Consider the following 22,612-nt stretch of genomic DNA (forward strand, 5'->3'; position numbering starts at 1 on the left):
AGATGCCACATCTGCATGTGTTTAGTCGTATAATATGTAAAAATATACCAATAAGAGATTGATGCGGCACCCTCTTGTTCTTGCAGCTGCATCCTATTCATCCATCTGCAATGACATTACCACACCTTTACTGTGTGGCTCTGTTATTTATCAGATGCATGAAGGTTTGTACGTTCATCCCACCACTTGAATCGACATCCTTTTTGTTCACACTGTGATTGAGACATATGAAACCTTTTAAGACCTTCAAATTGAGCCATTCATACAAAGATAATCTCAAGTCAGCCTGAGTGGGATCTGCTCAATTACCATCTTCTACCACCGCAATGCTCTCCAGCATTTTAAAGAGGGTGAACATGCTGATTGTGGGTATTTTTTGGGGGATTGGGGGTTGTGGAGAATGACAGACATGGGGAGGGGTAAGCAAAGGAAAGGAAGAGAGAGAGACAGGGAGGGTTTATTGATTAGTGTCTTCCTCCTCAGTTGACTGTGATAAATTTAACCGTGGAAATCCACTAAAGGGGAGATACATCTGCAGACCAGCCCCCCATCATCTCTCCCTCTCTGTCTGTCTCTTTTGTCCTTCAGCTGTGCTCTCTCTAGCAGATCTGTGCGGTCAGATATCATGTGTCTGCTATGTGCTAATGGATACTTGGGGTGTATCTTTGTACTGCATGGGTAAGCTGCAGCAAAAGTGGTCCACAATTACTTTGGTAGCAGGTTTTAATAGCCACCATTAGAGCTCGATGACTATAATGGGTGGTCAAGATATGGCACTGATATTGCCTTTTATTAAAAATAAATAATAAAATAAAATAAAAAAATAAAAATAAAAATAAAATCACAAATTGGCCTACGTGTTCCTTTCAGACCATTGTTACCTTCATCTGGATCACCAGCAAAATCTTTCCAGTGTGGTGTAGGAGGTTTTACTCTATAGCTTCTAACGGTGCCACTCAGTTAAACCTTCAATTAAACTGTCAGCCCAAAGAACAGATTCCTTAGTCTGGCTGTACATGTGGAGCCTTACTTTCCCATAATAGTCTAAATGCTGTTTGAAAGGGCTTTCTGTCTTCATAGAGAAAACCCAGTAAAAGAACACAAATATACAGGACACATTGGAATTTTGGGAGTTTGTGGTGAGAAAATATGTCCCACAGATGCAAAAACAATTGGTTTGATTTTACTAGCAGACTTTTGGACGTGTCAAAACACAGGTGTAACCAGAAGCACTAATAGTGGTTGCAGTCCAATTGTTATTATGACCTTACTGATACTGGATTTCTCGGGCAGATGCTGATACCGATAATAGGAAGTACAAAAATTCTGATATCGATTTATAGGCCAATAATCTTATTAAAAGAGAGGTTATACATGTTTTGCAATGACCCTCAAATGGGGTCATCAAACACCTGTGACAGAGACATGTACAATAAACTGTATCGTATGAAATTACATTAATGCACAGAAACTTTACAGAGAATTGAATAATTAGAAATAATTGTTAATTAAAAACACAGAACAAAAAAACCCTTACATGTATATCACATTAGACAACATTAAAATCAATACCGATATACACGATAGTCCTGTATTGGTTGATATATCGGCTGACTGATATGTCAGTCGGGAGCAACTGAAACTGTTATTCATGCTGGCTGACTCCTAAATGGAGTCATTATTGATCTATCAGCTACACCTTGTCTGCCCTGAAAAAGGTGTATGTAGTCAACAGTATGGGATCTCTCTGGTTACTGAAATCATTGTTTATAGATCAAGAATACAGAAGTGTCATCTGCAAGCAGGAGTAGCTTGACTGATGAAGTTGAAGTATGTATGTGGAGAGTTCTGTTTTTTAGGGCAGGCAGACTCTCATGTTTCAACTGAGAGCAGGAACTGAGTTTGAGAGGGAAATACAACATGGGCAGGGCTCTCTTTTTTAAAAATAGTTTTGAGACAGTGTTTATGCAGGCCTTCCATACAGACTCAAAACATTTACTTGTGTGTTTTTTGGTTTAAAAAAAAAGGAACATGTAGAATGAAAGTCAATCTTGAGGCAAACAAAATATTCGCATCACCGCACAATAGAGTGGTTTGAGGTAACGTAGGCTTTAACCCACCCTGCTTACAGGTTAAGCCCTGACCTAATGTGCTCTAATTGTCTGGTTACTGTAGAAACATATACTCACACTGACTGTGCAGTAGTCGTCGTTTACCTCCAGTTCAAATTTTCATGCTGTGTGTGCTGTGTGCGGTTCACTTACTTTCACATACAATGCGTTTGAAGTTAGAATTGTCTCTACAACAATTTGATGGAACCTGCTGTAAAGCTCCTGTGCTGAAAGCTCTGTGGATAATTTATGCACTCCCAGTGACTGACTGTATGACAGCTGCTTCCACTGGAATCACACGTCTCATATCAACTGGCATTCTTTCTAGTGTGAATGCACGCATGCGTCTCGCTGAGGATAGCGCAGCCAGCGAGCTCTCTGCCTCCCTGCTGGCCAGCTGTAGTGCTGAAGTGCCTGTGTGATTGTTTCAGGGTGTGAGAGGGAAAGTTCTTTGATGATTGCGGACATCTGTTTGATCCCTGTGTGAGCGCTGTGGATGTCTTAGGTGTGGTAACCATCGCCTGGTGACAAGGAGGGGGTTTCTGTAGGGGTATTTCATCTGGAAACCAAAGGTAGCTCAATGTGCCAGACAGAGAAACACATGGACACAAAATATATGTTTTTAAAATGGTGTTGGTTGCAACTAGAAACATCTACACTCTATTTTACATCGTTCGGCTCATATAAGCTTCTTGACTTCATTACAGCACAAAAGTTGCAAAGTTGATGTCCATCCAGCAACAATTTAGTACAAAGTGTATGTATGTATGTATGTATGTATTTTTACAATGAGTTTGTGTAATAATTTTCTCATTATATTGCAGGTGATACCTCTGTTGCTAGGAAGTGATGTTATCGCTCATCTGAATCAATGATAGATCTAACTTCTGCTTTCCTTCTTATGTCCTAACTACAGCAAAACAAATTAAATAAATCTGTATTACAAATGTAATTGTAATAAAACTAATGTCCCCTTACTTAACCCCTTACATTTAGAAATGATTTGGTTTGCTTTAAGAAATAAACAATTAGATAGATTTGGAAACCCCTCATTAAGTACCTTCCAGCTTGAATTATAAGGCAAACTATATTCTCCATATATTACATTTCACTGTGTCACACAAATATGGACAATATAATAAGTTAAACAATGTTATTCATTGGTAACAGCCATGTACGTCTGACTGCTGGAAAGTCACACATGACAATAACAATATTTTTATACAGGATTGATGACCTCTAATAGTGATACAGCTCTACACTGTAGCTGCAGCTTCACAGACAATTACATTAGACTAAGTAACTATAAATTAATGAATCACAATTTAACCAGAAAAATAATCAATTATTTAGCTCTTTTAAGTGAGGAGAGTAGATAGCAATGTACTGATGAGTGGAGGCACGTGAGCATGATTAAACAGACCACGAGCTAACGCAATAAAAAAGTTCAAAACAAGCATCTTTCTCTTTAACAGTAAAAGTTAACTAATAATGTAGGGATATGGACACATGCATCTGCTCTCTGTTGGGGCTCAGATACAGATCTGTTTTTTCATTAAATGTATCTTAGTTGTTTTAGGACTGAAAATAATCTCATATTCATGTCTGAAAATGGCATGAAACTGCTGATGTGAAGCACCCTGGTTTGTGATAACAGGAAAAACTAATGGATAGATAGATTAGGATAATTTCAGACATTTGGCAGCGATGATAAAACCTACTGTTGCAGGGTTTATGGGGAATTAGCTGAAATTTGAGAAATATTGGCACCAGTGTGGCTGGATGCAGACAGAGGCTATTACTGATCTCCAGCAGATCGTGTCTGTTTACAGCCGTCACACATACTATATGTTCTGTTTCTGATGATAATTCTGACATTTTAACATAATATATAACATGGTACATACAAATGAGGCAAAACGATGTGTGCATATGAGTGGCTACGTGCTTTGTGTGTGTGTGTGTGTGGGCATGGAGGCTAGTATTGACTCCCTTGTGTACTGACTCATCTCAAGTCTCAGTTAGCAGCAGGAAACAGGAAGAGGAAATGGTGACCACAGACTCCCTCTGGAGTTGTTTCTTTCTGTATGCGTATGAGTGTGTGGATCAATTTAAATTTAGTTTCAGGTGTGATGATGCATTAACCATTATACATGTATCCGCTGCATGTGTGTGTGTGTGAGTGTGAAGTTGCATACATTGTTCCATTCCCACTCATGCTGTCAAAATCTAATCTACCTCCTCTGGTGTGGTGTATTTCTTGTGGCGTCAAGACCTATATTTTGTGTGCGCATGTGGGACCAAGACAATTAGACTTCCCCTAAATTTCCTGAGCTTGTCTCCTGTGCTGTCCTGACATAGACTCTATCAAGCACCCACTCTTCCTGTGACCGGGCCCCGGCCCCTGGAAGTGGAAATGTGTGTGTGTGTGTGAATGCTAGAGAGAGTGTGTATATATATGACACAGAGAAAGAGAGCAAAGAGGGAGAAGGTTGCTCAAACTAGAAGACTGTATGGGGGAAATTTATATGCTTGCCACTTTTTCTGCATGCTGTGTGAGTGAGTGAGTGTGTCGAACATTCTTGCCCCATACCAGTTCAAAGGGAACCTCCTATTGAGTCTATTACACATAAACGCTCAGCACAGAAATGCTTAGAACTGAAGGGAGGACTGAAAGGAAAATGTTTTTTATTTTAAAAACATGAATAGATTTTTTGATTCTTTCCAGCTGTAAATAAAAAAGAGAAATCATAAAGTACAAATATTTGAAATCAAAAGATACATTACAAACACTCCCTCCCTGTTGTTTGGGCAGTGGTGTGGATTGGCTGCTCTCTGCGAGTAGTGTGAGGTACTGAACAGCAGTGCGAAGGCTTTGCATCTCAAGAGTGTTGCTGGTTATTGAGGTTACCTGGCTATGCAGACACGCCAGGTATTTATAGGCCACCGCTGAGTCTGGGCCAGCCAGAGCGTATGTGATGCTCAGCCACCGTGGTCAGGATCAAAGACTACAAAGACTGAAGTGCAGGTCTACAAACCAGCCTTCCTCCCCTCGCTGTCCTACTTTCTAACAGCTTTTTTCCCATCTTCAATACAGAATGCTTTTTTACCTGCAACTACAGGGGAAAGACCTACATCCCAGTGTAGCTAAATGACACAGAATAAGGTTAGACTGATGTATTGTTTTCCAATGTGGCTATTGGCCTGGTTAAAAGTGGGTCTTTGGTCCAGTCAGTGTTTGCTGTCTACTGTTCACATGTATTTGGACTACATGTATTTGTCTGAGATGCCCTTAAAACTCAACCCTCAAAATGTGACATAAACCTTCCCAAAACATTAGAGATGGCATTGCTTTGGATTTCAGTGCAGAGGTTAAATGTGTTCTAGTCTAAATATTATTTTAGAGGTTTTTCCAGCTTGACAAAAAGAAAAACATGGGGGCTTGAAAAAGATAATGAATGCCAGCCAAATATTTATTTCCAGCGGCTTCACTTCTACCCCTGATCCAGGACTCTATACCACGTATCATGTTGCTCGATGGATATTTCCTGGAACTCGATTTTACATTTTTTTTTAGCTACTGGCATTTACTTCTTTGGAAGGAGCTGGGTCTTTTTGTCACTGTGAGGTTGCTAGGCAACCAGCGGAGACTGAAGGAGGCTATCCACGTTTCAAATTAAGTCAGAGATTGAAAATGTTTAACTTGAAAATTGTCAAATACAAACGATCAAGCATGACTGACTATAAGAAACTTGATCTAACCAGTTAACTCACTTGCAACATTTGCTATAATTTTGACATCAGTCTTTGTAAATAATCAGTAGTATATTATATACAGTGTTTTAGGTAGGGTAAATAACTATATGGCCTTTAGCTGATAATTTATCATTCACATTGTTGCCATATGGAGTGACATCAGAGCATCTGCTTCTCAGTGAAGTCGGGGTGCATGAAATTGGCCATTGAAATTTCTGAGCTCAGACATTTAGAGCTGTTTTATTATACTTTTTCACAGAAGAAATTTTGATGGTTGGAGTTCCAAGTTGTCTGGATGAGAAATCATTTGGCACATAACCATCTGTAACAATGCAATATGTTGTTGTTACACTTACATAAAAAAACAAAACAAAAACTGCAGCAAAAATTAAGATACTGTGTTAATTATGCAACTTTAGTTGTGCTGGCAGGCAGATTTTGTTACTTTTAGACAGATAAAGCCTGTCTCCTGTCTTCAGTCTCTGTTCTAAGGTAGGCTAACCAGCTGTTAGTAGTAGTTTCATCATTCCTCAAACTATTCCTTCAAGAGAAGCCCTTTTTCTTTTGGAGAGCATCCTTTCTGTAACAGATGTATGAGCCACGAGTATGTAGTTTATAGTCCTGGATCAGGGCTTCTGTTTTCCAAACGTCCTCCAAAACTGTCAGTGAAGTCCTACTTACTGCAAAGCTTTTTCAGCATGCTGACAGTGATTTCTCTTGGCAGCCAACCCAAAATGAAAGTATTGGACATAAAAAATGCACCAACCAAACTCCACTATGCAGCTCATAACAAAGTCGAGCAAAGAATCCTCTTTACAGACGACTGTACGAGGTGCATTTAGATTCAGAACACGAATTGCCCACGGTCAGATGGGCAACCATGAAATGTTTAGATTCTGCATGTTTATTTGGCTCTCCTCTGTCCACTTATCTCCCTGCTGTGAGGCCAGTTTCCCTTGGGCACCTGCCGACTCCATCTGAAAGGGGAGGAATGAATTTGATTTCCAACAAGTGTTCAATCCCTGTCTGTACCACATCTTTGAAAACTTTTCTTTCTAAATCTTTTATGAGGTGCCGGAGGCAGCATCTGTCATGTCTCCAACGTATCTGAGCTAACAGCAACAAATGGGATTTTACAGCAACATTTATGCTCTTCAGATCTCTCAGAAATGTTTTTTCTGTAGTCTAAAAAGATCCTGCAGACACCATGTAGAGGTCCGTATGCATGTAAACGATGCTTTTTCCAGATGTTCAAAGCTGCCACAATGAGACGGGGGGTTGGGGTCTTTTTTTCTCTGCATTGCTTCCAAGAGGTGTAGGTGGCGTGGGTGGATGCGCTGTCATTCAAAGCGGGGGTGACTCTAAAAACTAATCTCCTTCCTCCACTCTGAATGCTCAGAAAATCTGATCCCACTGCACCGTTTACTATAGCAACTGTTATGACTTACATAATATCCAAAAAGAAATGTTTTTGCCCCTCAAATCACATGGGCAACTGCAAAGTTTGAATGCATGCGATAGATGAAATGATACACGGCGGAGGAAGCCTTGTGATTCATCTCACATGAAGAATTGTGGTTTCTAGTTCACTAGAATACAGGAAACATCTGAATTGGGATTAAACCACTGCAATTTTTATCACTGTCTTGGTTAGTTAATCAGAAAGAATCCTCAACGATCATTGTATATTTCAAGAGAAACAGCCAAAATGAGATCAGTAAGAAATTATGGTTTAAAAATAAGACATTTGAAGCACGCTCCAGATGCAGATCATTCTTAATGTTCCTTACTATACCAGTAGATATGTGTGCTTCAAAATGGTGTTGGTCAATGACATAAAATGTCACCTCATGCACAATCACACTGTAGAGGCTGTAGAACTTGTACAACTTGACACACACACACACACACACACACACACACACACACACACACACACACACACAAACACACACACACAGGATGTCATGAGCCTCATAAAAAGATTTCTAATGTCCCTCTTAAGACATAATCTAGGGATAATGGAAAATAATGTGTGTTATCTATTACAGCTCATGTCTTCGGGGGGGTATTAATCAATACTAATCTCTTCATCTTGTCTGATGTGTGATATCGAAGCTCAGGTTTATCAGGTTGTATTTGCTCTGTGCTGGGGCGCAGGTGAGCTGATGTTCTCCTCCAAGCCCAAACCGAGGATTAATAGGAGGTGAGGATCGGATGTACAGGCAGGGTTGTAATTCATTTAAAGTATTGGATCTCTTTGCTTGTATTCTGTTACTGCTGTCATCTAGATTTGCTTGAGAATCTGAGAATTTTATAACAACTTGGTGATATCCACTATTAGGACAAATATCCATTAAAAAGCCAGGCATATTATCATGGATGTATTCTTTCAAATACAACTTCATCAGTTTAATTTAAAGACATGTATTAACACCATTAACATAAAAAACATACTTGAGGGTTAGGGTTAGGGTTGACCTCTGATCGGAGTGAAACTGATCGCCAAAGTCATGAAAGTGACGTCATTTTCTCCTCTCTCTCCCCCCGTTGATGTGCTGTACCACCACTAGTATGTGTAGTTATTGAGAAAAAGTACAGACACTGGTATATATATTAACTGTCCTTTTATTCCAAAAGTCATACAAGAAAACAAAGGAAGTACATTTATTAAAGCCCCGGAGGGCGGGAGTGGATGAACTCGGTAAAGAGTAATCGTCCGTATGGGACTCTGTAAGTAGTGATGTGAACGCGCCCGCGAGAAAGCAGGGATCATTTCTTTGGTCATCACTACACCTGGACCCTATTGGTTGGGGGGATTTTGAGCAGAAATCAGAGAGCAGATGTTTGATGAGTGCACAGAAGCAGCCTGAGTTCGAGAAGAGCTGAAGCTAGAAGCAAGCAACAATGTATCTGAGTGCAAGCATACAGTTTGAGCACAAGCAGAGCAAATCCAAGTGCAAGCAGGATTTGAGGGAAAGTAATTACAAAATCAGAATGTAAAAATCAATAAATCATGCTCTCAAATTAAAAGACCACACTCTTGAATCAAGTTAGGAAAAAGACCCCATAAATTTAACCTTTTTAAGAATGGTTGTAAATACATCCATTTGTTTTATGTTACTCTAAGCTTTTGTAATGGCTTCAAAGTGCCATATTTTACTCTGTCATTTAATTATTCATGCGAAAGTCACTGAGATACGGCATGAAGAGATTGCACACAGTCGCATGACTAATTTACAGAATCTGCACAGCAAGATAGAAACAGTGCGTATTTAATTGTTCGTGATTAAAATGGGGGGCTGCTTAGGGTATGCTAAGTGATGCTAACCCACTTATGCCATATAGATATGACAAGCTGGCTATTTGTGGACAGTGCTTTGGCAGCGCGCATGCAGAAGTGGGAAACACATTTGTTGCATTACGCAGGGGCTGAACTGTATTTGCTTAATCGGGCTGCTTCGCTGCTGTTTCGGTGCCAGTTTTGGATTTCATCACTTGGATTTTAACGTGTCATGTTATGAACATCAAGGTTTCACACACTTACCATAACTTACATCAGAATTCATCTTGGGCAAATAATAAATGAAATTACATCAGTGATCGGACAATCTTCTCTGTCGCAACCCTGCTTTCTAGACCTAGAGTGATTAAACTGGCAGCTTTTTAACATATTAATACTGCCTAATAACGCAAACCACATAAAGTGACCAATAAAAACCAATAGGGATGACTGGTTGACCTGAAATTTAAAACTTTATGCTAAACTGACAACCAGGATTTAAAGAGCTGGGATATGGGAATTCTTCATTTACTTTTCAGGCTTTCGCTGTCTTGAGCCAATAATACAGATGTCATTATGTTTACCTTTTTTCCAAGGAGATTTGGATTTATGGCACCGTCTCACTGAGTATTTGCCTGTTATGGCTCTGGTCAACACTATAATCCAACATCGACAGCAGACGGCAATAAAACGGTTGACATGTAAACTACCGTGATGAATAGTGGTGTGAGGTGCAGCAAGATAGATAACCCTGATTCAGCCTTTGTTTACCTACAGCCAATGTGGTTGTAAATCAAACACAGCGCCGCCAAAGATTCTGTATGTGTCTCATGTCGTGGCTGGAAAATCACTACATTAAAGCGGTTTGGCAGATTGCTACATACAAATGTTTGGATTTGAGAAGTATCACTTTTTATATTTATAACCGCGGCCAGTACAGCATTTTTTCATATTTTCGGCAGCTCTCCTATGTGTTGCCTTTCAAGTTCTTCTTGGTCAAGAGTACTGGCGCCCTGCTGGCTATTTCTTTTTCTGTTCCTCACTAGATGACTGCAGAAAGAACCAGCAGACTTCATAGTAACGCTGTGGCTAAAATGAACTGTACACAACATAATTAGACTGCAATTGAGTACGATGTATTGAAGTACTACTTTTTTTTGCTGTCTCTTTAACTAGCACAGTAAAGTCGCAGTTTAATTGATGTCTGGCATAAGTATTGTGTAATTTCCTGTTAGTATAAAATGGCTACATTTATTTCTTGTATGCTAAAAGCAAAAACAGTACACTATAAAGATTAGCATGTAGTACACTGTATACCATTATTAGGGAGCATGGAATTGGGACACAGCACTAGTGGTCTGGCACGTATGCCTCTTTTTGTGAACAATCCCATAATCCAATGCTCACATGATGTCACTGTCATGATTTAGGATACCTGAATAGAACAGAGCCATTATTGGTGTTAGTAACACATGTGCTTCTCATACTGTGGTAAGTCATATTCATAGTCATATTTTACTGTTATTATAATACAACTACAGTACATGCAAAGAGTTTATCCCATTAGAGATGAGTGTCCTCAGAGTTATATTATTTTGCTTCCAAATTTCATGTTAAAGTTGTGGAGAATTGACCTGTATTGACCTATTCTGACGTATTTACTTCACTGTCAACACACAGCTTGCTCAAAACCTGCTTAGAATTAGAGTATGGAATTTGAACACAGTTTCCCAAAACTGATTTCAGCTCTTGGCTGTCCCCTCTTGTGACTCATAAGGTTCCACAGGGTGGGATGAGCTGCCTAAAACTGAAGTGTAGGGGTCCATGACTGACTGACACAGCAGGATCAAAAGCTTCGAGAAGAATAAGAAAAAAAATATAGTGAGGAATGTCCATATGGATTTTCACTGACAGCCTTAGGACATCGTTTACAATGCAGGCAACCCACTCAAACTTGCTCTTACACTTGGTTATGGTTTTGGCGAGTCTTTTAAGTCTTTGCTCCCCAGATGAGTCTACAAGGAACTGAAATTCTGCAGCTTTTAAACTGTATCCCGATAGCTTCACTTCAGCAGTTGTTTGAAGAACTCTTAAAGACAGAGTTTATATTTTCGACTGGAAGACCCCTCGGGGAGACCACTTTTTTCCCCGTTTGCTTCACTTCATCCTTAGTTAACTGTGGAGTAGTGTTTCAGTGGTGAGGGAATGAGATTGTCATGTCAGCGTGATGAAACAATGGAGATTGTGTTGTAGATTGGCTTGGGAGTGGGTGGAGAGATGAGGTTATGTCTTAAGCATGGCTGCCACAATGGATTCGATGATAATAACAGCAGTGAGCACAGTAGCAAGAAGCTCTGGGAATCCTCACGCTATCTCCGGGTAGATTACCTTGCGAAGCAGCTGGATTTGTGAGATCACGTGCGAATCCATCATGACAGGCTTCAAGTTATGAGCTTGTGTCCGAATCACCGGTTGTTCACACCAATTAGCGTCATGAATCCAGCTGCCTTGCAAGGTAAGACAGTGATGGACGGATGGTTCACCTGCCAAGTACTTCTTGAAAGTACGTGCCCTTTTCAAAATGGTCTACATGGATGAGTTCTCAGATGGAGAGCAGACTCAGGCCTTAGAGGAAAAATTCACACCTGGATATACTTACATTCTTACATATTAGCCTGTGATGATTATATGATGCTGAGATTCTTAAAAGCCGCAGCCTCAGGATATGTTTTGAAGTTGCAAACTGCTGCGTTTCAATTTTGAATACACTGTCAGTTACAAAATTCAAATGGGTGGAAATTGGACTGTATAAGAACCATCTACAGCACAAATCACCTTTTCACCATTCATAGTTTGGAATAATGACTCGGAGAGACGCATCAGCAGATAGACACAATCAAGAGGTTTATCTCTTGCAGCATGATGACTCCATTTGCTGTAAACTGCACTGAAAGAGAAAACTCGACAAGTTTTAAGAGAAAAAATGAAAATGTTGAAAATAGCCTTTTTTGGTGAAGATTAGTAAACGAGTCTAAGAGTGAGGCTGTATTCACAATGGCGGTGCTTTGAGCTACATGCTAACATGCCTGCTTTGACAATGCTAGAACGCGGTTGTTTAACATGTATAATGTTCTCCATCTTAGTCTAGAGTGTTAGTATTCTAACAATAACTAACAGGCTAAGATTGTAAACACACGCTGAGACTGATAGGAAGCACTGGGCACATTAAAATACACATTTCATAGTAATTTATCCAGTAGTTGTTGAGACATTTCATAAAAAAACATAATATTTCAACCACATTGTAGTGCGACATGAAAGGTCAATGGATCACCAAAAGTAGGGACCACGAATGTTTGTACAAAACCTGTAATCTAAGTGACAAGTGTTGATATAGTAGTGGATGACCAAGGCAAGCTTCAGTATGAATAATTCTTACTTGATTGTGCGTCATCAAAAACACAATCTGTCTGTACCACACACATTGTAGAATGTGTGTCTGTAGGTGTGATGGTGTGGCTGGTGGCACACTGCTGGTCAGTTATGGGCAGCCTGCTGTATTCACACAGTGTGAAATTCAGTTGAAGTTACCCCAGGATCTGGCAGATGAGATGTGTTTGTGCATCAAGGCCTCGAACTGTGTGGGAATATCAGTATGCTTGTTCAGTGTTGTGAAAACTGTACAAATGGATGATTACATGGGTGATACGTTGCTCTGTCGATATGAGCATAAAATATTGCAAGGAGGTGCAGCAGTGAAGGAGGATTTCAAGGATCGGCTTTGATTACTGGGGTGTGTGTGAATGCATTTGTGACCTGAGGGGGTTCAGTCTGTGGGGTTTGATGTGATTTACCTGGACAGCGATGATGACCTTGTTTTTGACCTTACGCTGTTGCGGTGGAGTTACTAGGAGGGACTCAGAGCCTATACTGTTGTTACTTTTACTTCCACTGGAGCACAAACTGAACTGAAAGCCAAAAGACTTAGCCAGAGCGTGACATAGTGTAGTTAGAGGAGGACTTGGAGTGTCTTCAGCTTCCACTGGGACAGATTTGTTCCAAAGTTTGTGCTGGAAAATGAGTTTTTGAACATGAGACATCACAGCAGCTGGGCCAGTTATTGAGTCATTAGAACTGAATGACAACACTTTCAAAACTTGCAGCTACTACTATGGTCATATTGTTTGTGGGCCATGGAAACATCCTCATTCATTTATCAGCATGTTATTTACTATAATGCTGTACATGCTCTATATCCAAATGTCATCCATGACCATTATTGCCATTTCTGAATAGAAACCACCACACGAGCAGTTAAACAGATATATTAATGGCTACTAGACACCTTGCAAACAGTTGTCAGGTTGTGTAGCTGATAGTTTAGCATCAATACATCACAGGTTAGTGTCACAGGCTCACAGCCTCAGCTCCACAGCTCTAGTGATTTCCCCCCTCCTGATTGCCATGGTTACCCTGTACTACCTTTCAATTCGGCTTTTTAAATAAAAAAAAATCATAAATCATTTGATCTTGGCTCATAAACACTTTGCCGGGGGAACACTAATCCCTGTGCTGCTGTGCTGAGACATTGATAAAGTCATTTTCTTATATGGAGCAAACACAGAAAATGAATCTATTTTGATTATTGATTAATCACTGAAATCTTTTTTTAATAGCAAAAATGGTAAAGATTCATTGTTACCAGATTATTTACTGTCACAGTTTGTTGTTTTTCTTTGTCATAAGTGACAGTAAACTGAATATATTTGAATTTTAGACTGTTGGTAAAACGCAATTGGAAGACAACACCTGGCACTTTTGTGAAGGGCATATTTCACTATTTTTGTAACATTTTACAGACTAATGATTAGTCGATAAATCAATAATGAACATTATTCATCAGTTGCAGTCCTAATTTTGTGATGCCAGTCATGTGAGCTATCAGCCATAACGACATTAACATTTCACAGAAACAGTTAAAGGTGACAGACAGTTGGCTTCTTAACTTCATTGCGATCGATCCCCCTCATTGTGTCCGAGAAGGCTCATGTTATCATTTCTTAAAAGTTTAGTTTTTCACATAGATGCTAAAACATGAGATTAAAAAAAAAAGTTCTGTTTTTATGAATGAAAACACCTGTTTGATGTATACAGAGTGCAAAGATCCTGAGAAAATGATGAGTTCTGAGATGTAGCTGACTCAGTGTGGACATGATCGGATGTAAGGAGTGTGTTTTAGGAAGTTCTGCTGTCTTTACATGCATGACAGTAGAATTAATGCAAGTGAGGCAGTGTTTGATGAGGAGAGCGGCGGACTAAATGATGCAGGCAATGAAGACTGAGGAGAAAATGGCAAACGTGTGCCGCATTCCAATCAGCTATACGTCTGTATATCCAAACACACTAATTATGTATTATGGACGTTAATGAGCCATGGCACTGATTGCCAAACATTAGCTAGTCTGTCTCTCTCCGAGCCAATCAGGCTTTTATTGGCTTCTCACTATGTGGATTGAATTTTATATGCCGCTGCATCTGTCAGACAGACGTGCTCACACACACACACACACACACACACACACACACACACACACAAGTGTACACACATTTATGTAATCATATAGTATATACAAATAACAATCTGTCTCACATGCAACAACAGCCCCCCCAGCACAGATGCACACACAGGAAAGATACTGAAGTCAATTAGTCTAAATAACACATGTAATACACACTCTCTCTGTCACACACTGACACACACCCACACATTTCACACCATCATGCATTGTACTTACTGTTTCCATTGTGTATTTTTATGTAAATTTTGTGTCTTTTTATGTCTCGGCGAATTTGACATCCATTATTTGTCACTAGGCTCAATCACAGGGAAACAGAGGAGGTTGGTAAATATTCACCCGTGATTTATTTCCAGACTGTTTCAACAGCAACATGTTTGATGTGAAAAGCATGCGAGCGAGGAGCATTTTGGTTTTCTCTCTAAAACACAAACAGAATTTTACCGACTTGTTTTCCAGCCTTTCATACAAGTTTAATCAAACATGGGCTGCAAAAATGAGAGGCAGTGCCATTAAAAGCCTTGTTTGGGAAAAGAGATTTGGAGCTTTTCAACCCCAACAAACCTTTTATGGTTTTCTGTAGTCTTCTGACAATGATTTAAAACTGTAAAACCAGAAAAGGTTTAATTTCTTCATAGGTACATCAAAGCACATCCTAAGATTTTACACCAGCAAACTCATCCTTCTAGCACTTAAACTGTTCTAAATATTTTAAGCATGAATACACTCCGGAGTCAGACACTACTACAGTGAAATCCCCCTGAAATAAGAGTCAGTGAGAGCTGCAGATGATGCTAACACTCTCTGAAGGTGCCTTCACACCTGCTTGTTTGGTGTGCTTGAATCGGTCCCTGAAGTGTTTCCCTCCTGGTTTATCTCATGTGTGGGAGTGAGAAAACCCCAAAGGCAGTGTCCACCAAACAGCTGATCCCTGGTCAGCCTCAGTCAGACAGTTACGGGCATGTGAAACCTATTCTATGTATGTTACCATACCTCATTTTTTGTTTGGAGGTTTGTGAAATCAATCAGCCAAAATCTTCTATATGTAGGGGACTTTGTCCATAAAGTTGTGTGTTTGTCAGGGTGACTGTGTTGTATGGGTTGTTTCCCAGCCAAACACTGCAGTTAAGCACCGTTTTCAGCTGTGATTTCGGCATCTCTAAGTGGGTAGGTGACCTCAATTACAATCTGTAAGCAGCAATAAAGTGTTCTTTTTTCCTCATGTGTGCCTATGCTCTGCTTTTTGAAGGCGACGTAAACAAAAATATATAATATCGCCAAATGTTCTTGTTGCAGAGGATTACCTAACTGATCGCTATTTTTAGCTGGTAATCGGTAATTTAGATTAAGAAAAAGGGAACGAAAAGAATACAAGCCACAGAAAGGAGGAGTGAAAGCGGAGTGTAGGAAACTGGGCCAGCATGCTGGGTCGTGTGTGTGTGAAACCAATAAAACTGTTGGCATGTTACACACTGAAAATGCATCACCCATTTTTGAAGTTCTCATGAGAAACAGTGAAGAATGTCTCAGAATGAACGGAAGAGAAGATGCTGATAGCAGATATTAGCAATCATCTCATATTGCTTCCTGATAATCAATTTGTCCTGTCTGTGTCCTCATCCGCTCTACTTAGACTACACTGCGGGACCAGCATTGATCTTTCAGTGAAAGCAGCAAACATCCATATCTGCGGGAGTCTCTTTATAAGATCCATTCAGAGGCATCATAGTGCGACAATATTGAGCACTGACTGTCAAATTCCATCTGCATGAACATTTTATCTGTATTTTCTTCACTATATGACTGTGCCAAAGCTGCGTCCAGTTGCCAAGTATAACATTATATGAAAATCTGAAAAGTGGCACAATATGCATCTGCACTGTCTGTCAATATAGAAATAAACATGTGGAGTAGTGTGATTGCTCTTTTTAAAATTCACCAGGAGCCGACAGATTGCTACTGACATCCACCCACTCACACACCCACACACACACACACACACGCTGTGTACTCATCTCCCTTTCATCTCAACAGACACATCCCTCATCCCGCTTTAATTGCTCTGGTGTGACTCATTAGATCCAGCGGTGCGGCCATGGTCAGACAGGGCAGGTTTGTAAGCCGCCATCAAAGAGCCTTCATCACCTCAGAATCAGTACTCATCATCTACACGGCTGCTAAACTCGGACGTCTGCTTTATGTACATACACTAGACTCCAAATGTAATACGTCACCTTTGATCTTTGCAACTGGAATCTCTTTTTTGACATCTTAGTGTAGTGATGAATGCTTACAGAGAACCTGACAGCGTCATTTTAGGTCCACTTTGTGATCTGATGAGACAGTCGCTCAGTGCAGCTTTACAGAACAGATACTGCACCAGTCTTGCATCGGAGACCTTGTGACAGTTGAATCATGATGTATTTTTAAGTCTAGCAACTCTAAGACCTTTTTTTCTTCGCACAGTGGTAATCATCTATATTTTTACTTTGCTGACTAATGAAGTTTTTTGCTAAAATTAAGCTGATCGCCTGTTGGAATTTCAACCCTTCATTTCCTTTGTGGACACGTTTCTATTATTAGTGGTTCAACCACCAATGGATAAAATGCTTGTGAGTCTTCAGAAAGACTTTCTTGGCTGTGTGCAGATGGTCAGTTATGTTGTGCATGTGTGTGTGTGTGTGTGTGTGTGACTCATGTATTCGCCAAAGCCAAAAAGCGCAACTCTATGCTCCTCGTCCTCAGCTGCCAACTGAAACTGGAAAGCCTCCAGAGCTTTGGAGAGCATGCAGTGGATCTTCAGCTTTTTGGACTCGTTGTACCTGCCAACTGGCCTAGAGATGTCATGCTCTTCATTCATTATTGGAGTGTGTACACCAGCATCTCTGTCTAACAGCTGAGTGATGATTAATAACTGGAGGGAAGAAGATTCTCTTTGAATATCGGAGGATGCGCTCAGAAACGGGATGTGTCACTTTCAATGCGTCTATGCACGTTTGTGTTTGGACTGCGGCGCTGAAACTGACATGTATTTTAATATTTTAAACCAATGTGTTCATTAGCATATTGCAGTTAATGTTGCAAAAGCATTTTAACAGTTGTCACACACACACACAGAAATCAAAGATAGCCCCCAAAATGTCAGTTACGCTCAAAATTGCCTCTTGTTTTCATTCCTCTTTGCTCACTGAGGGGCCAATTGATAGCAGAGGTTTTCTATAGTCAAGGCTCATGCTTCAGGACATCAGTCTGCATGCAGCTGATAGTGTGACAGCTCTAAACACTCTCTATAGGTTTTAGTTTTGGGTCCTATTTTTCATGTAATTTAGAAAAAAGTCCCCACACTGTGCCATAAGGCACAATTGTTCTGTTACAAGATCAGAAGATTAGTGCACAATGCAGTCAAGAGAATTAATGCACGTAAATGTGTTTGAGGTTCTTGTTATAATAATTGTTGATAACACATTAAAACATGAATGAGTAGAAAATGAATTGACTGGCACACTGGTCTTCGGGTGTAACTTCCACTGCAGATGGCAGGACATTTTACTCTCTACACTTTACAAAACCTATTTTTATCCACTCTACTTTAATCAGTTCTGGTTGATTTTCCTCACAAAATCTCTCTGAAAATTGTCCTCTTGCTGGCCAGCCACAATTAATCAGATGATAGAAGAGGAGAGTCTATAAAAATGGTGCTCATCTCAGTTGCCTTCAGTTTTTACCAATAAGCTTAAGGAGCAGCAGTGCTTGGCAGACTTTTTTCCCCCTTGATTCTACCTTTAAGGCTACATTCAGGTAATTGGCGGAGGTTGTTGGGACTGTATGCATTCTGAACAGAATACCTCCAGGCAAAACTCATTTGTTTTTTCATTCACTTTTTCAGGGAGAAAAAAACATTTCATTTGTATATAGAGAAAGGTCCAAATGTCTAATACCACTCTCCCATGAATGAAGTAATCTATAATAAAGCATAAGGTCTCTATGGTAACTCAATGGAGTATGGAAAGGACCAATTATATCCTAATTTGTCATTTGTACGATTGTATATAAATGCAGGTCTGAACCACCTGTGCACCTCTGCTGCCTCCGCTCACGACTCACCGTAATCAACCCACCGTAATCAACCGCTACCGCTGAGACCCTGTAGCTCTGTCATGAGCACACCGCCCCCTCCCACTGTTTAGCTGCTCGTGACTAATATTTTCCTTTGATCACAGCTGCGACTCATGACCTCAGCTTTAATTTGTGTATCATTAATACACCGCTGTGACAGTTGTCAGAGATGATTAAAGGTCTTCTCAAACTCGGGCGGATTGATCGATGACACGTAAGATGTCAGTCAGCGTCATCCACCTCTGACATGACGGATGTCATACAGTTTGATTTATTACACATTTCCATTGATCGGCACTAGTCAGCTTGTCTATGAGGGACCTTTCACCTGATTAACAGAATCAGGGAATACCACAGATCAACATCAATCTTAAGCTTGCTACATTGGGTGAACCTTAACACATCAGTGACACACTACATGTTACATTATGGCTCCTAAGGGTTTACACTAGTGCCATATATGGCAACATTTCAGTCTTTCTCTGTCCTTTGTGTGTCACTGGTGGGGGGAAGGGAAAGGCCAGTTGTGTGATCAGTATTGATTTGTGAGAGCTTGTGCTCCAGGGCAAATGTGTCTATGGTTCATCATCTGTGATGTGAGTGCGGTCATATTTTCACCAGCATGTCTGCATTTTGTACTAGTGGGTAGATGACCCACAATAGTTGTTCGCCAGGTCTCATGAATGGACAAGGGTTGCCTGTTTGACTCTGATAATAGAGCTGTATCATTCATTCAGCAGGTGAGTTCAGTGATTAGTGAAGCAGGTCACACTCACACGTACATGCGGGGTCAAGGACACCGGTAGGACTGAGCACAGCAGCGTGAAATTACATGTCATACTAATAGCAAGCATGTCAGCACATGAGGGGCGTAGCGTGGTTTACTCCACAGCGCGATCAATTACTGATCAGTTCATGCAACTCTGCCCCGCTGTTACTGTACCACTAAGTGCTAACTGCGTGTTGATTGAATCGTTTTTTATTGGGCAGCAACATCAATGTTCCCCTCTCATTTAACACCTCTCTCATTGTTTCTTGTTGTATGTTGTGATTCTGGGTGCATTAAAAGGAGAAATATAGCTCTGCTGTACTTTAAAAGGAAGCCTGTGGAAATGTATGTTAAACCATTACATATACATGATGAACTTCTATTTGGTAATAGAAGTTTCCTTGTACAACTTGACTGACTGATTCATGGAATGTAACGAGGTGTGAGTTACACAGTGCAGTGTGTTTTGGTAGTGGCGGTGGAGTGTTTGAGAATGCTGCCCTCATGTGTCTCCTTTAAGAAATGCAGCACTGCTTGAGCACTGAGCGCAAATCAACAAACTCTAAAACCAGATTTATGTTTCACTTTGCATTTCCTTTTTTTCTTTTTCATTGCAGGTTATGGACACACTATCTAAACTTTCTCATACATTGATCGCACAGCAAACTGGACTCAGGTATGTTGAACTGATGCATTACATCGTTTATCATGATCATAATAATACAGCTGAACACGTGATGCTTGATGTATAAAGCTTTTAAAGCTAACACAAGATTCTTCCTTTTCTTTCCTTAAAAGGCCTTTTCCCACAGAAGAGAGTGTTGAAGATGAGGACATCTACAACCACTTGGAAGACCTTATAGAGTATGTTATCTCTCCTCTCCTCTCCTCTCCTCTCCTCTCCTCTCCTCTCCTCTCTTTTCCTAATTTAAAATATCTTAATTTACTCTCAAGTCTCTAAAAAAAATCGTTTTTCAGAGTATTGTGGGCGTGGGTAACATTTGTTCCCTGGTTGTTGACTGGAAAGCAGCCACTTCCTCCTGTGTCGTCAGCACCACCTCTCCCCATCACCCTAGTCTTTTCTCACAGCTGTTAACCACAAGTCATGTAGGCTTGTGGTTCAATTATGTTTACAGTTTATATTCAAACCTTTTCCCCCGAATTCTTATGAAAGCGCAGCAGAGTGTAAATGTTTTTTTGAAGATCAAATCAACCTGATAAGTGAACTGAAAGTGACTGCTTTCTGAGAACTTGTGAACACACAGGTTTGTCAGTTTTGCTTTAAAATAACTAAATCAAAACCAAAAAAAGTTCCAATTACAAAAAAAAACATTTTTTACTTTTGTGAATGTAAATAGGGAACACACATTTTACAATCCACATTCCATGCTAACAGGGCTGCTGCCACTATCTCATGCAAAGCCTTCTATCTAAATGCAATGCAGCAACAACAAAAAAACAGGATCTGAAAGAACTTTAGAGACTTGACAGTGGCTTGGTTAATGTGGTTTTTGACCGTGCTTTAGCTGCCAGTTGGCAACATACAGTTCTATTTTTGATAATATTTTTTTCTCTCACCAATGTTTTCTTGTATTTGTAACACTTGCTTATTTAAACATTTCAGTATAGATTCAAGGCTCTCTTCATAAGCAAATGCCTTTTGGTTAATTAGATTTATGTGTCTCTATTTTTTGCCTACACTGAGTTAAATGTCACTTCTTGAATCCAAGCATGTAACTATTAACAATTGTGGAAAAAATATGGGTTTGATATTGAAAACCATTTTAAAGGAAGATATATTGTGGCTTGTGTTCTGATGTAAAGCAGTGAAGGCAGATTACCTTACAGTTAAAATGCTTTTGGGAGGCCTTACGATGACGCGGTGCTCTGGTCTATGTTTAGTGCTGACAGCTCCTGGAGTAGGAGGCAGTCCACTAGTCAGCAGTGACAGAGGAAAACAGAGGGGCTGACAGCAGCCAGCAGTGGATATGAGGTGGATGTGGCAGCCTGGATCACACTGAACAGAGCAGCTCTCCAATCCCATCTGCTCAGTGCTAAATTGACATTAAATAGACATAACATATATACAGAAACACACACATATGCATGAACATACCCATCCCTCAATACAGGAGGGATTCACTTTTCACTTTGATTTATCATCTTCTTGTTTCATTTGGATCCAACTGTCAGACTAACTGATACAAATTCCTCTGCCACAGGTCATGACCACAATAAATCTACATATTTGTAAATTGCAACTGCTAATGATGATGCAGTGTTTACAAAAAAAGGTTCAAGAGTAGATTCTGTATATTACCTTTCAATTGTCACCTTCGGTCTTTAGTAGCATACTTCGGTTTAATGGAACAGAAGCTTAGGTGTTGCTGCTTATTGGACCCTTGAGAGAATCCTTTTCAGATGTATCAAAGAGACAGCCAGTAGGCTGGAAATGGACAACAACTTTTCACTTTTCTTTTCTAATGAATACTGAAAGGACATTGGGAAGTTAATGTTGGTTAGTAGTGATTTGTGTTGTGTGATTTTTAATGATAAGACTCATTGTAAAGCCCCTGCAAACTTTGCTTCACATCTTAAAGTTACAAGGTGGAATTTCCTTGTAAAGACACAAAACTTACATTTACAGTCAGTGTAACTCAGTAAAGCACACCTAGTGTATCCCTGGAGCAAAAAACAAATGTCTTCAGTGCACTTCCTTTCTCATGATACATTTGGTAATATGGTATTTAAAATGTTTAAAAGCCTTCATTGTTTACGTGTGAGCAGTTTTCTACTTCTCTTCCTGTGTTGGAACATTGCTCAGTGTCTTTGCATGTTACCAGCACCAGCTGTTATCTGATGAATAATGTCTAACCAGCGGGAAGACTGTACAACACGGCCCACACATATGCAATATAAACATAATGGGAACCCACTCTTTAAAACATTGTTCTGTGGTGTTGCTAGTGGTCAAAAACTCCACAACCAACAACAACAACAA

The 22,612-nt window shown here is 40.0% G+C and overlaps 1 protein-coding gene across 1 annotated transcript in view; it reads left to right on the forward strand.

Moving 5' to 3' along the window:
- The window catches only part of LOC128382404 (guanine nucleotide exchange factor VAV3), an 85,631-nt gene that overhangs the window by 21,109 nt on the left and 41,910 nt on the right, over window positions 1–22,612 (forward strand). Inside the window, exons 3-4 of the mRNA XM_053342392.1 lie at window positions 20,229–20,287; window positions 20,410–20,475. Coding sequence (XP_053198367.1) covers window positions 20,229–20,287; window positions 20,410–20,475 — 125 coding nt within the window. The remainder of the gene's footprint in view (window positions 1–20,228; window positions 20,288–20,409; window positions 20,476–22,612) is intronic.

Source organism: Scomber japonicus, chromosome 21 (genome assembly GCF_027409825.1).
Source record: "Scomber japonicus isolate fScoJap1 chromosome 21, fScoJap1.pri, whole genome shotgun sequence".
Lineage (NCBI taxonomy): Eukaryota > Metazoa > Chordata > Actinopteri > Scombriformes > Scombridae > Scomber > Scomber japonicus.